Genomic DNA, 20,000 nt, shown 5'->3' with positions numbered 1-20,000 from the left:
GATTTATGGTACTCTTCTGATGGAAATTCTCTTAGCGCTGCCCTCCCATAACTATGGTAATGGCGGGCTTTAACTTGAGGTAGGGAGGGGAGAGAGAGAGAGAGAGGGAAAGAAAGAGAAAATGAACATCACTCCATCTGAGATCATTTATCCCCAGGATGACACGAGTATGGAACACATTCGTACAGCATCATGATGTCAACGACATAAAGTCAGTTGATCAGATGAAAATGCTGGCCCACAGATGGCTCCAACTTCATCCTGTTCCATACATGTCTCATAACAATAAAAATGCTTTCAAATGAGCTGATGTAGGTAACAGCTCCTAGCTTGTCAATAAAGTTAGGAATCCTTAACCTGTAAATAGCTTGTCAATAAATCCTTAACCTGGTGGAAATAAATGGTATAAAATACCGACACAATGGCAATATAAACACAAATGCAGTATAATGTGATCCTTTATTGACTACGTTTCGCCCACACAGTGGGCTTTTTCAAGTCACAAACAGAACAGTTCTGTTTGTGACTTGAAAAAGCCCACTGTGTGGGCGAAACGTAGTCAATAAAGGATCACATTATACTGCATTTGTGTTTATATTGCCAAATCCTTAACCTAACCTTGTCAAACCCTGTGTAAAGGGAGAGAGAGAGAGAGAGAGAGAGAGAGAGAGAGAGAGAGAGAGAGAGAGAGAGAGAGAGAGAGAGAGAGAGAGAGAGAGAGACCGCGTTGAAAAGTAAAACATCATTCTTCACATTTTTCTAATCACCTATGTAGAAGGAAGTAAGTCTTCAAGAAATTGAACGCAGTCTGTTGCAAATATACGCATTGATACGCTTAACTGCGTAATAAGCATGCGTAAGTGACGCATCTATTGACGCAGCGAGATCATTGCGCATCGGAACGTGTCATGACGTGTCACCAGGGGGGGGGGAATCCCCCGGTGTCAGCTGACACGGGGAGAATTCTCCACTGCTGACTGGTCAGGCAAGCAGTGCGTTAAACCCGTATGAGCCATTCACTAACGGTGTTAATTGGGGGGGGGGATCGACTGATAGAGGAGAAGGGGGGAGACCAGTAATACCCCCTTACCAATATTTCCACTATCCATCAGACATTACTGCAGTGATTCCCCCCTCCCTTGCCCCCTCCCTTCCCCCCTCCCTTCCCCCCTCCCTTCCCCCTCCCTTCCCTCCTCCCTTCCCTCCTCCCTTCCCCCCCTCCCTCCCCCAACCACTCCCGTGCTGAGTCAGGGGAGAATCATCAGAGTCACAGTAGGGGGAGGGGTGGAAGGAAGGCAACGAGAGGAGAATTGAACTTCCTAAAACTGTGGTGGTGGTTTGGGGGGGAGGGAGGGGGGGCTTTAATGTAGTAGGTCTAATTATTATTATTATTATTATTATTATTACCTGCCTGTCATTGTCAAGTATTTTCAACACACTTTTCATTTCACTGTTTACACTGCCCACTTCTGTTTACACTGCCTACGTCACTTTACACTGCCCACGTCTCTGTTTACACTGCCCACGTCTGTTTACACTGCCCACGTCTCTGTTTACACTGCCCACGTCTCTGTTTACACTGCCCACGTCTGTTTACACTGCCCACGTCTGTTTACACTGCCCACGTCACTGTTTACACTGCCCACGTCACTGTTTACACTGCCCACGTCACTGTTTACACTGCCCACGTCACTGTTTACACTGCCCACGTCACTGTTTACACTGCCCACGTCTCTGTTTACACTGCCCACGTCTCTGTTTACACTGCCCACGTCACTGTTTACACTGCCCACGTCACTGTTTACACTGCCCACGTCACTGTTTACACTGACCACGTCACTGTTTACACTGCCCACGTCACTGTTTACACTGCCCACGTCACTGTTTACACTGCCTACGTCACTGTTTACACTGCCTACGTCACTGTTTACTATAAGACATTACGTACAGAGACTCTGCTGTACATCACTAACGTACACAGGCACTGCAGTGTACATCACTGTTCACTGACATTCGTACACAGGCACTGCAGTCTATACCTCTGCAGATGCACCAACAGCCTTGTAGATCAGGCAGGAGGCCTGGCCTGGTCTGGGACCAGGGGGCGCTGACCCTCCTGCAAACACTACAAGTAACATACAGGTGACTTTCTACAAGATAGAGGACTCTATTGTTGCTGTTACTGTTACTACTGTTGCTGTTACTACTGTTGCTGCTACTGCTGTTGCTGTTACTACTGTTGCTGTTACTACTGTTACTACTGTTGCTGCTGTTGCTGTTACTGCTGTTACTACTGTTGCTGCTGTTGCTGTTACTGCTGTTACTACTGTTGCTGCTGCTGCTGTTGCTGTTACTGCTGTTGCTGTTACTGCTGTTGCTGTTACTGCTGTTGCTGTTACTGCTGTTGCTGTTACTACTGTTGCTGCTACTGCTGTTGCTGTTACTACTGTTGCTGCTACTGCTGTTGCTGTTACTACTGTTGCTGCTACTGCTGTTGCTGTTACTACTGTTGCTGCTACTGCTGTTGCTGTTACTACTGTTGCTGCTACTGCTGTTGCTGTTACTACTGTTGCTGCTACTGCTGTTGCTGTTACTACTGTTGCTGCTACTGCTGTTGCTGTTACTACTGTTGCTGCTGTCTACAACCCTTTTTACTATCTCGTGTGCGTTCCTTGTGTGTGCGCGCGCGCGCGCGCGCGCGTGTGTGTGTGTGTGTGTGTGTGTGTGTGTGTGTGTGTGGTGAGTGCCACGACGATCGTGAGTGCGCCACGGCGTTGGTGAGACTATGGCGTTGATGAAAGTGCCACGGCGTTGGTGAGAGGACCACGACGTTGGTGAGAGGGCCATGACGTTGGTGAGAGGGCCACGACGTTGGTGAGAGGGCCACGACGTTGGTGAGAGGGCCACGACGTTGGTGAGAGGGCCACGACGTTGGTGAGAGGGCCACGACGTTGGTGAGAGGGCCACAACGTTATTGAGAGGGCCACGGCCTTCTCCCTCCGTGGCACACACTCCACTAAGATCCCACAGCCTCTTTTGTAGCTCCATCTCCTTCGTCTGCGTTTCTGGCGGGTGCCTCTCTTTCTCTCTCTCCCTCTCTCCCCTCTCTCTCCCCTCTCTCTCCCTCTCTCAAGGCGCCATGCTGTCTGAGAGATCTTGACAGCGGCCACCCACCACTTCTCTCCCTCTCCCGCCCCCACCATCATCCCCCACCACCACCATCATCCCCCACCACCACCACCACCACCACCATCAGAGCCAGTCTTGCTATGAGTGGTCTCTTACCCACACGTCCCTCTCCAGACGCGCGGCCCCCACTCGTGCATCACACCAGCACCCATAGTCATCTAAACCCACCCCACTGTCGCGTCTACAGGCCCCCACAGCTTCGTAGAACCAACGTACTAGCGTCCACAGCCGTCTGAATTCACCCACAGTGGTGCCCACAGCCGACCACAGTCAGGGCACAGCACCCATGGATGGCCTGACACACATCACCAAATCAGTGGCCCTGGGAATGTACTTTTTGTAGCCATAATCAGTTGTATTGACCAGTTCTAACACTACCTGTGTAGTGTGGTGGCACCTGTGTAGTGTGGTGGCACCTGTGTAGTGTAGTGGCACCTGTGTAGTGTAGTGATACCTGTTTTCCTATTTTCCTATTTTCTGTGATGGTGCAATAATTAGTTGAGTTTGGGATGAACGAGTGAGGGGGGTGACTATCGTAACTTGTATTAAATTTACATGAAGTGCTAGACCTCTACGGATCACAGAGTGCTAGTTAAGGCTTGATCCTCCGTCTCATAAAAGCGAGAGAGACGCTGGTCTCCCAGCAAGGCTTACTACAGCTGCCGAACTAGCAAGATGGTGTTTTACGAACGAAAGGGCAGGATGTAAGTGTCTTTAAACCTGTAGACACACACACACACACACACACACACACACACACACACACACACACACACACACACACACACACACACACACACACACACACACACACACACACACACACACACACACACACGTGTATGTACCGTCCTGGGTTTAAAGAGAGAACTCAAAGAGTAACATAGCCAGCTGGGTGAGGGTAGGGGGACAGGTGGAGCGCCCCTCCCCCACAGCTGGTGCAACAGGTGGTGGTGTGTGTGTATGTGTGTGTGTGTTTGCCTCACTCAGGAAGTTCTCTTCAGCGCCACCAGGAGCCAGATGTCTCTCACTCCTCCAGGGTGACTGGTCTCTCCACCAGCTCTCTGAGAAGTCTCTCAGCAATGAGAGTTCTGTTTGATAGGTATTAAATAAAGGTTGTGTGTGTGTGTGTGTGTGTGTGTGTGTGTGTGTGTGTGTGTGTGTGTGTGTGTGTGTGTACCTCTACTCCTTTCTATGTAAGAACACACCAGTATACCTTCGACGGGTTTCGGGAGTGTCCCGCAGCCCGGCCCTGGGCCAGGCTTATAATACTTTTGGTTTTATATGTTATTTTAAATTTTGTGACTTGATAATGGTCAAGAAGAGACCGAAATGTCGCTCAAGTCTCTTATTTCGCAGTATTTTCACTTTTCTCAATCACTTTTAGGTTCGTTTTATCCAACCTATAATTTCCCCAAAACTCATACATACGAGAGAAACGTTATTGCGACATATCGATCCCTCCTGGATCAGGTATGATATGTGTTGGTAACATTGTTCAGTAACTTGCCTCTATACACAAATATAACGAAATTCGGCCCGATTTTGACCGTTAACTAGTCATTATTTCACATGGCTACACCAAGGTCTTTCACACTTTTTCTCAATTATACCGAACGGTTGAAGTGTTGCTACACTGTTTTATATGATAGTTACTTTGTGGGTACAAGAGCTAGCTATGTTTTCCTGTTATACTCCATCACACAGGTGTCAGCCTGAGCTGGGAGAGACTTCAGTAGTGTCAACCTGAGCTGGGAGACACTTCAGTAGTGTCAGCCTGAGCTGGGAGAGACTTCAGTAGTGTCAGCCTGAGCTGGGAGAGACTTCAGTAGTGTCAACCTGAGCTGGGAGAGACTTCAGTAGTGTCAGCCTGAGCTGGGAGAGACTTCAGTAGTGTCAGCCTGAGCTGGGAGACACTTCAGTAGTGTCAGCCTGAGCTGGGAGAGACTTCAGTAGTGTCAGCCTGAGCTGGGAGACACTTCAGTAGTGCTGATTTAATACAGACTTCATATATACTTATTTGCTGACTGACTTGTCCCATATTTTTCACACTTGTAATGCAGCTCAGTCTGTAGCCTTTGGTGACTGTGGGAGGACACTTTTGTGCATATATTCTTTTTATACGAAATTGAAGGCAAGTTGCAGTGTTGTTGCTTTGCAGTTTGATGAATATATTGTTGCAAGATCAGTGGATTCTTTAAAGTGTGTGTGTGTGTGTGTGAGATTAACAGTGGTGATGGTGGTAGTGGTGGCAGTTGTACTAATGGCAGTGGTGGTGGTGGTGTCAGTAGTGGTAGTGGTTGTATTGGTCGTAGTGGCAGTGGTGGTAGCAGTGGTGGTGGTGATCGTAGTGGCAGTGGTGGTGGTGGTAGTGGTGGTGGTGGCACTGGTGGTGGCTCTCTCGCCTCAGTGCCGCCAACACTTTCCTTATCGGGCCGGAAATTGCTGGTTGTGAAGCTGCTCTGGTGTTTAGTTCATGTTTGAAGTGTTGTGTGAATGGTGTTTCACGTCTGGGAGACGTGTGGACGGTGCTCCACGTCCTGGGAGACGTGTGGATGATGCTCCACGTCCTGTGAGACGTGTGGACGGTGCTCCACGTCCTGGAAGACGTGTGGATGATGCTCCACGTCCTGTGAGACGTGTGGATGATGGTCCACGTCCTGTGAGACGTGTGGACGGTGCTCCACGTCCTGGAAGACGTGTGGATGATGCTCCACGTCCTGTGAGACGTGTGGATGATGGTCCACGTCCTGTGAGACGTGTGGACGGTGCTCCACGTCCTGGAAGACGTGTGGATGATGCTCCACGTCCTGTGAGACGTGTGGATGATGGTCCACGTCCTGTGAGACGTGTGGATGGTGCTCCACGTCCTGTGAGACGTGTGGATGGTGCTCCACGTCCTGTGAGACGTGTGGATGGTGCTCCACGTCCTGTGAGACGTGTGGATGGTGCTCCACGTCCTGTGAGACGTGTGGATGGTGCTCCACGTCCTGTGAGACGTGTGGATGATGCTCCACGTCCTGTGAGACATGTGGATGATGGTCCACGTCCTGTGAGACGTGTGGATGGTGCTCCACGTCCTGTGAGACGTGTGGATGGTGCTCCACGTCCTATGAGACGTGTGGATGGTGCTCCACGTCCTGCGAGACGTGTGGAAGGTGCTCCACGTCCTGGGAGACGTGTGGAAGGTGCTCCACGTCCTGGGAGACGTGTGGAAGGTGCTCCACGTCCTGGGAGACGTGTGGAAGGTGCTCCACGTCCTGGGAGACGTGTGGAAGGTGCTCCACGTCCTGGGAGACGTGTGGAAGGTGCTCCACGTCCTGGGAGACGTGTGGAAGGTGCTCCACGTCCTGGGAGACGTGTGGAAGGTGCTCCACGTCCTGGGAGACGTGTGGACTGTGTTTCACGTCCTGGGAGACGTGTTGCACATCTAGTGTCTGGTGTAGACGTGTTGCAAATCTAGCGTCTGGTGTAGACGTGTTGCAAATCTAGTCTGGTGTAGACATGTGTTGCACATCTAGTGTCGGTGTAGACGTGTGTTGCAAATCTAGTGTCTGGTGTAGACGTGTGTTGCAAATCTAGTGTCTGGTGTAGACGTGTGTTGCAAATCTAGTGTCTGGTGTAGACGTGTGTTGCAAATCTAGTGTCTGGTGTAGACGTGTGTTGCAAATCTAGTGTCTGGTGTAGACGTGTGTTGCACATCTAGCGTCTGGTGTAGACGTGTGTTGCAAATCTAGTGTCTGGTGTAGACGTGTGTTGCACATCTAGCGTCTGGTGTAGACGTGTGTTGCACATCTAATGTCTGGTGTAGACGTGTGTTGCACATCTAGCGTCTGGTGTAGACGTGTGTTGCACATCTAGTGTCTGGTGTAGACGTGTGTTGCACTTCTGGTCCGGTTGGTGGTGTTTGTTAGGTGATGCTGAATCACAGCTTAGTTCAGGCTGCCTTAGTTGATCGTTGTTGACTTACTGCACCTGTGGAGATGTTGCAATCTCCTCTGCCACCTCTTCTCCCTGTCTTGGCCATTTCTTCCCCCTTGTTCTCTTTTGTTCCTCTAGTTCCAATTTTCGTTTCCTGTTCTTACTCTCCAGAACATCTTCGACCCATACTTGTATTCCCCCCATTCCTTTCTCCCATGCATCTGTTTTCCCATTTCCCTGTTTCTTCGTGCCTTTGCTTCCCTCATGTGTCTGCTTCACTTGTACCTTTGTTCTCTGTTCTCATACAGCCGCGTTTGAGTGAGTCGTAGATGAGTAGAGACAGACAGACAGACAGACAGACAGACAGACAGGGTGTATGCTAATTTCTCAACTCTATAATTATTTAGACTAAATAAGCATCCAGTTATCCACACAGTCTTCTAATTGTTATAATCATAATTTTTAAGGGGTGGAGGGGTAAGCCGGCGGGAGGCCTCGGTCAGATGACCAAAAGCTCCAGCTGTAGGTTATAAGACCCGCGTCAGGAAATACTTGACCTGTTTACCGACCTAACAAGTTATACACAGATATCTCGCACGTAGATACGTCTATGGCCTCGTATCGGTCCGAATTAGACCAAGTTGGACCGAAACGTCGTTACAAGCGGTTCTGTCTCGTATGTGCGTGTTATTTGTGTATTCTGGTCACGGTATTGTGCCTTTGTTATTAATCCATTTCCGTTGAAAGAACACTCATCACTAGGTTATATGGGTAGTGTATATCTGTGGTATATCCTCAGGTATATCACATGGTATATCCTAAGGTATATCACATGGTATATCCTAAGGTATATCACATGGTATATCCTAAGGTATATTACATGGTATATCCTAAGGTATATTACATGGTATATCGTAAGGTATATCACATGGTATATCGTAAGGTGTACCACATGGTATATCGTAAGGTATACCACATGGTATATCGTAAGGTATACCACATGGTATATCGTAAGGTATACCACATGGTATATCGTAAGGTGTACCACATGGTATATCGTAAGATATACCACATGGTATATCGTAAGGTATACCACATGGTATATCGTAAGGTATACCACATGGTATATCGTAAGGTGTACCACATGGTATATCGTAAGGTATACTACATGGTATATCGTAAGGTATACTACATGGTATATCGTAAGGTATACCACATGGTATATCGTAAGGTATACCACATGGTATATCGTAAGGTATACCACATGGTATATCGTAAGGTATACCACATGGTATATCGTAAGGTATACCACCTGGTATATCGTAAGGTATACCACATGGTATATCGTAAGGTGTACCACATGGTATATCGTAAGATGTACCACATGGTATATCGTAAGGTATACCACATGGTATATCGTAAGGTGTACCACATGGTATATCGTAAGGTGTACCACATGGTATATCGTAAGGTGTACCACATGGTATATCGTAAGGTGTACCACATGGTATATCGTAAGGTGTACCACATGGTATATCGTAAGGTATACCACATGGTATATCGTAAGGTATACCACATGGTATATCGTAAGGTATACCACATGGTATATCGTAAGGTATACCACATCGTATATCGTAAGGTATACCACATGGTATATCGTAAGGTATACCACATGGTATATCGTAAGGTATACCACATGGTATATCGTAAGGTATACTACATGGTATATCGTAAGGTATACTACATGGTATATCGTAAGGTATACCACATGGTATATCGTAAGGTATACTACATGGTATATCGTAAGGTATACTAAATGGTATATCGTAAGGTATACCACATGGTATATCGTAAGGTATACCACATGGTATATCGTAAGGTATACTACATGGTATATCGTAAGGTATACCACATGGTATATCGTAAGGTATACCACATGGTATATCGTAAGGTATACTACATGGTATATCGTAAGGTATACCACATGGTATATCGTAAGGTATACCACATGGTATATCGTAAGGTATACTACATGGTATATCGTAAGGTATACCACATGGTATATCGTAAGGTATACCACATGGTATATCGTAAGGTATACTACATGGTATATCGTAAGGTATACCACATGGTATATCGTAAGGTATACCACATGGTATATCGTAAGGTATACCACATGGTATATCGTAAGGTATACTACATGGTATATCGTAAGGTATACCACATGGTATATCGTAAGGTATACCACATGGTATATCGTAAGGTATACCACATGGTATATCGTAAGGTATACCACATGGTATATCGTAAGGTATACTACATGGTATATCGTAAGGTATACCACATGGTATATCGTAAGGTATACCACATGGTATATCGTAAGGTATACCACATGGTATATCGTAAGGTATACTACATGGTATATCGTAAGGTATACCACATGGTATATCGTAAGGTATACCACATGGTATATCGTAAGGTATACTACATGGTATATCGTAAGGTATACCACATGGTATATCGTAAGGTATACCACATGGTATATCGTAAGGTATACTACATGGTATATCGTAAGGTATACCACATGGTATATCGTAAGGTATACCACATGGTATATCGTAAGGTATACTACATGGTATATCGTAAGGTATACCACATGGTATATCGTAAGGTATACCACATGGTATATCGTAAGGTATACTACATGGTATATCGTAAGGTATACCACATGGTATATCGTAAGGTATACCACATGGTATATCGTAAGGTATACCACATGGTATATCGTAAGGTATACTACATGGTATATCGTAAGGTATACCACATGGTATATCGTAAGGTATACCACATGGTATATCGTAAGGTATACTACATGGTATATCGTAAGGTATACCACATGGTATATCGTAAGGTATACCACATGTATGTCACTGACGTCGAGATAATTTGTCTGTTTATAGTCTTGTAGTAATCATTTTATTTCTCTTTGTTTCAGATGTAGTGTTCGTGTAGGTATGAGTTCGGTGCCCGGGGTGAGCCACGCCCACACCGAGGCCGCCCACGCCCACGCCACCCACGTTCCCCCACGCCACTTCCCTCCCTACAACTGTCTAGTGGAGATGGAGTTGGGGGAGGGATTGACTGGGCGGCTGCTAGACACCCATAACCTGCTCTTCGGAGACGGGTTCTCCGACTCTCTGTCGTCACGTGTCGTGGGCGTTGACGGTAATAGTGCCTATCGTCCCTGGGAAGCCGACCACCCTGGCGACCACCGCCCTACCGACCACCGTCTTGCCGACCACCGCCTCCACCCGCTGGCGGCGTCTTCGGCCCCTATCCAGGTGCTGACTCACACCCCCGCCGCTTCCAGCGGCCAGATGTCGCATTACGCCCACACCATCCCGACGTACAGCGACTCCTTTTCCACGGGGCACCATGTGGCACCCCAGCACCCAGTGCCACACAAACTGCCGCCCTTCGCTGCCTTCAGCCCCGAGAGAAGTGTGGGCAGCACCACACCCTCTCCGCTACCTTCCTTCAATACCCTGCCATCTCCGCATGCCCGCTACCCCTTGGTACCGGCGCCAGTGCAGGCGCGGGAGATACCAACCATCCAGCAACAGATGATGGATGAGCGGCACATCCGCATGTTCGAATCCCCGCAGGGAAGCGATCCTGCGCCCTCATCCACCACCCCAGCGCAAGTCTCCCCCAACACACAGCCTCCTGCTGGCTCCAGCGGTAGCAGCTGCAGCAGCGGTAGCACTAGTAGTACTAACAGTAACAATAACAACAGCCACCAACAACAGCAGCAACAGCAACAACAGACATTTGAGGGCAGTTCGTCTCAGCTAAGAGTCGACGGCCCAGTTCGCGTCGGAGTCAAGCGGGCGGGACGCGCGGGTTCGCTAGAGAGTTCGGAGAGTGACGCTTCTGTCTCCGGCACGGAGAACAGCGGCCAGGTTTCCAGCGTATCCTCCACGGCCGTCAGCAACACCGACAACACCAACACTACTTCCGGTATGAACTCCTCCACCGCCCCCTGCTCCGAGGGGGGTTTTCGACCCCCGCCTCCCCAACAGCCGCCCCCTCCGCAGGATGACCCGCCGGAGAAACCGGTGAAGAAAAAGCGGAAACGTTGCGGTGACTGCGTCGGGTGCCAGCGCAAGGACAACTGCGGGGACTGCGCTCCATGCAGGAACGACAAGTCGCACCAGATCTGTAAGATGAGGCGCTGCGACAAGCTTACAGAGAAGAGGGTGAGTACCAAACTGTTGTGATGAGTACCTCACTGTTGTGGTGAGTATACCTCACTGTTATGGTGAGTACCTCACTGTTGTGGTGAGTATACCTCACTGTTGTGGTGAGTATACCTCACTGTTGTGGTACCTCACTGTTGTGGTACCTCACTGTTGTGGTACCTCACTGTTGTGGTACCTCACTGTTGTGGTGAGTACCTCACTGTTGTGGTGGGTACCTCACTGTTGTGGTGGGTACCTCACTGTTGTGGTACCTCACTGTTGTGGTGAGTATACCTCACTTGTGGTGAGTATACCTCACTGTTATGGTGAGTATACCTCACTGTTGTGGTGAGTATATCTCACTGTTGTGGTACCTCACTGTTGTGGTACCTCACTGTTGTGATGAGTACCTCACTGTTGTGGTACCTCACTGTTGTGGTGAGTACTTCACTTGTGGTGAGTATACCTCACTGTTGTGGTGAGTACCTCACTGTTGTGGTACCTCACTGTTGTGGTGAGTACCTCACTGTTGTGGTGTTTTTATAGTGAGTATTTTATGGTGAGTATTTCACTGTTCCGATGTTTAACAGTGAGGTCACTGTTGTGGTGACGAGCTTATATATATATATATATATATATATATATATATATATATATATATATATATTTTTTTTTATTATTATCACACCGGCCGATTCCCACCAAGGCAGGGTGGCCCGAAAAAGAAAAACTTTCACCATCATTCACTCCATCACTGTCTTGCCAGAAGGGTGCTTTACACTACAGTTTTTAAACTGCAACATTAACACCCCTCCTTCAGAGTGCAGGCACTGTACTTCCCATCTCCAGGACTCAAGTCCGGCCTGCCGGTTTCCCTGAATCCCTTCATAAATGTTACTTTGCTCACACTCCAACAGCACGTCAAGTATTAAAAACCATTTGTCTCCATTCACTCCTATCAAACACGCTCACGCATGCCTGCTGGAAGTCCAAGCCCCTCGCACACAAAACCTCCTTTACCCCCTCCCTCCAACCCTTCCTAGGCCGACCCCTACCCCGCCTTCCTTCCACTACAGACTGATACACTCTTGAAGTCATTCTGTTTCGCTCCATTCTCTCTACATGTCCGAACCACCTCAACAACCCTTCCTCAGCCCTCTGGACAACAGTTTTGGTAATCCCGCACCTCCTCCTAACTTCCAAACTACGAATTCTCTGCATTATATTCACACCACACATTGCCCTCAGACATGACATCTCCACTGCCTCCAGCCTTCTCCTCGCTGCAACATTCATCACCCACGCTTCACACCCATATAAGAGCGTTGGTAAAACTATACTCTCATACATTCCCCTCTTTGCCTCCAAGGACAAAGTTCTTTGTCTCCACAGACTCCTAAGTGCACCACTCACTCTTTTTCCCTCATCAATTCTATGATTCACCTCATCTTTCATAGACCCATCCGCTGACACGTCCACTCCCAAATATCTGAATACGTTCACCTCCTCCATACTCTCTCCCTCCAATCTGATATTCAATCTTTCATCACCTAATCTTTTTGTTATCCTCATAACCTTACTCTTTCCTGTATTCACCTTTAATTTTCTTCTTTTGCACACCCTACCAAATTCATCCACCAATCTCTGCAACTTCTCTTCAGAATCTCCCAAGAGCACAGTGTCATCAGCAAAGAGCAGCTGTGACAACTCCCACTTTGTGTGTGATTCTTTATCTTTTAACTCCACGCCTCTTGCCAAGACCCTCGCATTTACTTCTCTTACAACCCCATCTATAAATATATTAAACAACCACGGTGACATCACACATCCTTGTCTAAGGCCTACTTTTACTGGGAAAAAATTTCCCTCTTTCCTACATACTCTAACTTGAGCCTCACTATCCTCGTAAAAACTCTTCACTGCTTTCAGTAACCTACCTCCTACACCATACACTTGCAACATCTGCCACATTGCCCCCCTATCCACCCTGTCATACGCCTTTTCCAAATCCATAAATGCCACAAAGACCTCTTTAGCCTTATCTAAATACTGTTCACTTATATGTTTCACTGTAAACACCTGGTCCACACACCCCCTACCTTTCCTAAAGCCTCCTTGTTCATCTGCTATATATATATATATATATATATATATATATATATATATATATATATATATATATATATATATATATATATATATATATTGTATATTTGCTTTAAGAAAAGTCTACAAAACTTGAAAGAAGAAAGATGCTCTGGACACAGCATCTTCAAGAAGAGAGCATTGTACCGTCTTAACACAGTACCGTATCATCTTAACCCTTAACAACTTGATAGATAAGAACTGTTTTTGTTTTCTTAGCCACAATTCATTACTGCTATCTTGGGGGGGGGGGAGGAACAGCAATTCCTCCCCCAGATATCCCCTCCTCTCCAAAGGTGAAGGTGGTCAGGAAGCCCCTGTAGCTGTTGAGGTCAGAGCAAGTACAAAGGTGACACAGCCTGAGGGGAACCACGGTGTTATAACCACGTCTACTAGACGTAGCAACCTTGAAACTAGCTAGCTAGCTAGTACCACCATGACTATGCCGGTCATGGGAGTAGCAATCATGGTGTTTCCTTGATGGGTGAACCTTCTTAAGTGCGAGTGAACCCATCCTTCTACCTTCCAAATAGAACCCTCATTATCTTGTGTCAAATTGCTACGGTTTCTGTACGAGTCGAAATAGCTGATACTTCTAAATGAACTTACACCAGTGTGTGTGTGTGTGTGTGTGTGTGTGTGTGTGTGTGTGTGTGTGTGTGTGTGTGTGTGTGTGTGTGTGTGTGTGTGTGTACGTACTCGCATAATTCACCTAATTGTGGTTGCAGGGGTCGATACTCAGCTCCTGGCTCCTATGTGTGTGCGTGTGTCCTTGAACAGATGACGCCTCTTACCTCCGGAAGTTAATTATTACACACTAAAGCGGTAAACCCGCGTGGGTCATTCACCACAGTGACTGGTTCAGCCTCGATCCACCTTGTCAATCAGTCCCCTTCCGGAAGTCAGGACCTTGAGATAATTCATGTCACCTGACGGTCTTTAAGAGACCATGGGTCCCTGATCACCTTGAAAGTCACCACCGTGGCCCTGCACCTGCCACTAAACCCTCACGGCTCATGTTACCCTGCGCATCACCTTTTTTTCCCTAGTGGAGCAGGAGCGGAGGCAATTAATATTTTCACTTCTCTTCGCTTAGTTTATACATAAACAAAAGTATAGATGTTCATTCTTACCTGTGTTATGAAGAGGTGATAGCGTGTAGTATCCCCGTGGCCCTGGGAACCACAACAAGGCCGACACCTGTCTTATTTCGACAGCTGTAACCTCGTCTTTAGTTGCGTCTGACTGGTTCTCTCTCTCTCTCTCTGGACTTTTCTTTCTTAATAGCTCTTATTGTAGGAGTGTTTCTTTTACAAATGTATTAGGTAATGAGGACAAATTCCAACTACTCCGTTATGGAAAACTGGAGGAGATAATAACTAGAACAGAGTATACTACTGACTCCGGCCATACAATAGAGCGGAAAAATAATGTAAGGGACCTGGGAGTAGTAATGTCTGAGGATCTCACTTTCAAGGATCACAACAGTGCCACGATCGCACGTGCAAAGAAAATGATAGGATGGATAATGAGAACTTTCAAAACGAGAGATGCCAAGCCCATGATGATCCTTTTCAAATCACTTGTTCTCTCTAGGCTGGAATACTGCTGTACATTAACACCTCCATTCAAAGCAGGTGAAATCGCAGATCTAGAGAGTGTACAGAGATCCTTTACTGCACGTATAAGTTCTGTCAAGCACCTTAACTACTGGGAACGCTTGGAAGCACTTGACTTGTACTCGTTGGAACGCAGGAGGGAGAGATATATCATAATCTACACTTGGAAAATCTTGGAAGGAATGGTCCCAAATCTGCACACAGAAATCACTCCCTACGAAAGTAAAAGACTGGGCAGGCGATGCAAAATGCCCCCAATAAAAAGTAGGGGCGCCATTGGTACACTAAGAGAAAACACCATAAGTGTCCGGGGCCCAAAACTGTTCAACAGCCTCCCATCAAGCATTAGGGGAATTGCCAATAAACCCCTGGCTGCCTTCAAGAGAGAGCTGGACAGATACCTAAAGTTAGTGCCGGATCAGCCGGGCTGTGGCTCGTACGTTGGACTGCGTGCGGCCAGCAGTAACAGCCTAGTTGATCAGGCCCTGATCCATCGGGAGGCCTGGTCATGGACCGGGCCGCGGGGGCGTTGATCCCCGGAATAACCTCCAGGTAACAGCCTGGTTGATCAGGCCCTGATCCACCGGGAGGCCTGATAGTGGACCGGGCCGCGAAGGCGTTGATCCCTGGAATACCCTCCAGGTAGGTAGGTCTAGTATGTATGAAGTAACGTGTGTGTGTGTGTGTGTGTGTAAACAGCGTGTAGATTTACCTGTGTGTGGATAAACAACAAGTGTGTCAGTTGTGTACCGGGTAAACACCTGTGTGTAACACACACACGCAGGTGTTGTTACAGTGTGGTCGACTCACCTTGCTGGCGGGGCTGGTGTGTATGCCCTCCTTCAGTAGCACCTGGGGGCGGTGCTGACGGTATCAGGAAGCCCTTGTGGGCGTGGGTGACTCACGGCACCTCGCTGGCACCCTGGGCGTGAGAGAGGCGTTGTAAGTCACCTCTGATTCATCGGTGAATGTTATGAGTCACTGAGAGTGGCATAACAGCAAGGCACTTGTAACGGCCTTGCTCTCTGGCGCCTGTTAGCAGTCATCCACCCGTCAACTGCAGTTGATGGGTGGATGACTGGCTGGAGGGATGGGTGGATGAGTGGGTGGATGTGTGGGTGGATAGATGGGTGGATAAGACAGCCGTGGATATCTTTGTCAACAGTGGATTGATATAATTTATGGTGGTATGGACACTCTTCGAGTGCCACTGTCTAGTACTATCTTCATGGTTGCATGGTCACTTACAGCATGAGTGCCACTGTCCAGTACTGACTTCATGGTGACATACTCACAGGATGAGTGGCACTGTCTAGTACTATCTTCATGATGGCATGGTCACTCACAGTACTGTCTTAGGTGACATGGTCATTCACAGCACGAGTGCCACTGTCCGGTACTAGCTTCCAAAACTTTAAACCGTACGCATGTTATTTTTTTTAATATTGGCATCAAATTTTTGCGAGTTCGAGTAAAATACTAACTGGCCAGTCTTAGTTCGCTTACTTTACACAGTTCCTTCGGTGACAGTAATCACACAAAGCCTCCAGTTACACAGTCAAAATTACGGTATTATCCACTTTGCTAAATGTGGCATTGGTCACGCCATCTATGCGGCGAACTTGGGTACTAGTGCGTCAAATACAGTGATAAGTGATATGTATATAAGGGTATATACATCCTGAGATGTATATCTGTGTATGTACGTTGAGAAATTACCTTGATTCATATCTCGGGTGTTAAATTATTCTTGGCTGGTGGTGTACTGGTCATGTGTAGCCTTAATGACCCTCGTGTAGTAGATAGATTTTAAACCTAATGAGCTATCTGGCGTGCGTTAGTTCCCCAGGAGTCAAGAGGTTCGAGCCCCCATGATCATAAGTCTTGGTCCCTTTACACTCATTGAAAAACAGAACTGGGACAAGTACTGTACCTTGAGGAATAGACGTTTATCATTGCTATACCTTTGAGTTGCGAGAGTGTTTTGTACTCCGGAGCCCGGCCATGGGCCAGGCTCGTCTGATGTTTCTCCGGTCCAGGCTGTTGCTGGCCCACTACCCCACATATCCATCACAGCCTGGTTGATCTGGCACCTGGTGAAGATACTTGTCCAGTTTCCTCTTGAAGACTTCTACACTTGTCCCAGCAATGTTTCCGATATCTTCTGGTAAGATGTTGAATAATCTTTGGCCACGGATGTTGATACAGTGTTCCCTTACTGTGCTTACCGCACCTCTGCTTTTCACTTGGTTTATTTTGCACTTGATCTGGCACTTCGTCTCTGAAAGTTGTAAATACGTCTAATCACTTTTCAGTTATCCTCTTCTCGTGTATTTTGTGTACTGTTATTTCATGGTCGCACACGTGTATTGAAAATGTCGTCGTTAATGGTTCAGCCATTGCAAGACGCAGGAGCGACGTATTCTAAACCCATGTTGTGCTGGGTTATGCAATTGCTGTGCATCCACGTGGTTAGCAATCCTGCTGCTTAGAACTCTTTCAGAGATGTTGATGATGTGGGAAGGTTAGAGGTATCTCTAGCATAGATTGCAATTACTTCGCAGCAACCTTTGTAAAGTGTGGGCAATATCAGCGCCTTTTAGTGACTGTGGGATGATGCCCTTGCCCAGATTCCCTCTCCAAGGGACTTTTAAAAGGCACGTGATGGGGGAGGGGGGGTTATGAAGTGTATGTGTGGTTCTGGGGTAGAGTATAGTGACTCACGAAATCGTAATGACACGATTGCAAACAAACCATACCATGGACGGGGGGACAACCCGCAATCAGAGAGTCTATCCCCACCTGTGGTATGGTTTGCAGAGTGTACTGGCAAGCAGTCAACGGCTTCTTCGAAGCTGAGTTTAGATAAGGTGTGCTTCCTGCTTACACCATTACTTTGATTATCTCTCAACTTGATCAAAAAAAAATTGATCTACGGTGTCCACGATACTGTTCACGACCGGAAGTGGTAGAGTAATTAATATTTATAATTACCATAAGATAATTGACTACTGATAGCCCCCCCCCTTCCTCTTCCCTCCCCTTTTGTCAATTATAGAAGGGGTGATTATTGTAATTTGTGCTGTTTTTTCTAGTATGCTTCTACTGGTGGTTTAAATAATTATAGGGACTGTTGATGATGTTTTTGTGATTATCAATGATTATTTTTATTTGATGTTAGTAGCATTGTCTAGTTAGTGGTCACTACCACCATTATAGTTACTGGTCACAGACCGGGCCGCAGGGTCGTTGGCACCCCCCCCTTCCAAGTATACACCAGGTAACACTATTGCCACAACTTCCACTACTACCACCACTACTAGCAACACTATTAACACTACTTTCGCTACTACTACTACCACTATCAGTACTACTACCTCCATTAGTACTAGTATTACCTCTAGTAATACCACCACTATTACTACTACCACCACCACTACCACCACCACCACTACCACCACCACCACCACCACCACTACCACCACCACCACTACTACCACCACCACTACTACCACCACCACCACCACTACTACCACCACCACCACCACCACTACTACCACCACCACCACCACCACTACTACCACCACCACCACCACCACCACCACTACTACCACCACCACCACTACTGCCACTACCACCACCACCACCACCACCACTACTGCCACTACCACCACCACTACCACCACTACTGCCACTACCACCACCACCACCACCACTACTACTACCACCACCACTACCACCACTACTACTACCATCACTACCACCACCGCCAGCACTACTACCAACACTACTACCACCACTACCACCATCACTACAACTACCGCCATCACTACCACCACCACCAGCACTACCACCCCATCACCACCACTACCACCACCACTATCACCAACACTACTACCACCACTACCACCATCACTACCACCACCACCACTGTAGGCTGGTAGAGGAAACATCTATGTTAGGTTAGTGGTATTACCAATATAATTAATCACAATCATGGTCGCTGTGTTAATTAGGATAAATCCGGGACTGCAGCTCTATATTTTTTTCAATTATGCACAAAAATCGTCAGGCATGTGTTTAACGTCTGTGTGTGTGTGTGTGTGTGTGTGTGTGTGTGTGTGTGTGTGTGTGTGTGTGTGTGTGTGTACGTACTCACCTGATTGTGGTTGCAGGGGTCTAGTGTCAGCTCCTGCCTTTGTGTGTGTGTGTGTGTGTGTGTGTGTGTGTGTGTGTGTGTGTGTGTGTGTGTGTGTGTGTGTGTCGTAACTACACAAAAAACTGAACTATATAGCTGTAAAATATTTACAGTAAGCGCATCGAGGTAAAAAAAACTGTAAATTTTTTTTACAGGTCCCGAAAATTAGCATCAAACTTACGTTGTTTAACGCGTAATCTGCAGCCCTGTACTCGACACAAACAAATTTAATTAACGGTTTCACGACGCAAATCCGTCATTATCACCAACTGAATATTATCAACAGCAGCAACAGTAGCCACAACAGTAGCAGCAGCAAACAACAGTAATAAACCCAGTGAAGAACAGGGGTGCGGTGGGCACAATAAGGGAACACTGTATCAACATCCGGGGTCCCAGATTATTGAACATCAGAAAAACTGTTGGAACAAGTGTAGAAGCCTTCAAGAGGAGACTGGACAAGCATCTTTAAGTGCCAGATCAACCAGGCTGTGGGGCAGCGGGCCTCCAACAGCAACAGCCTGTTTGATCAGGAAAGCACCAGACGAGCCTTGCGTAGTCAAACTCTCGAAGCTCTTCAAAGGTAAAGGTAAGGTAAAGCAACAGCAAGTATATCAAAAAGGCATAATTAATAGGAGTCCAGAGGTTATACCACAGCTCTCTACATCAGTTATACCACAGCTCTCT

The 20,000-nt window shown here is 47.2% G+C and overlaps 1 protein-coding gene across 2 annotated transcripts in view; it reads left to right on the top strand.

Annotated features, from left to right (window-relative positions):
• Tet (Ten-Eleven Translocation (TET) family protein) overlaps positions 1-20,000 on the top strand; it is a 292,059-nt gene that overhangs the window by 96,815 nt on the left and 175,244 nt on the right. Inside the window, exons 1-2 of one of the 2 annotated variants that reach the window (XM_053792371.2) lie at positions 3,280-3,893; positions 10,106-11,369. In XM_053792371.2, the coding sequence (XP_053648346.2) occupies positions 3,865-3,893; positions 10,106-11,369 (1,293 nt within the window). In that variant the 5' untranslated portion in view covers positions 3,280-3,864. Of the gene's footprint in view, positions 1-3,279; positions 3,894-10,105; positions 11,370-20,000 lie in introns of those variants that run through there. The other variant, XM_053792372.2, reaches the window with a different exon arrangement.

Source organism: Cherax quadricarinatus, chromosome 67, assembly GCF_038502225.1.
Source record: "Cherax quadricarinatus isolate ZL_2023a chromosome 67, ASM3850222v1, whole genome shotgun sequence".
NCBI classification, from domain to species: Eukaryota; Metazoa; Arthropoda; class Malacostraca; order Decapoda; family Parastacidae; genus Cherax; species Cherax quadricarinatus.
The sequence above is the reverse complement of the archived record's forward strand: the minus strand, read 5'-3'. Positions and strand labels throughout refer to the sequence as shown.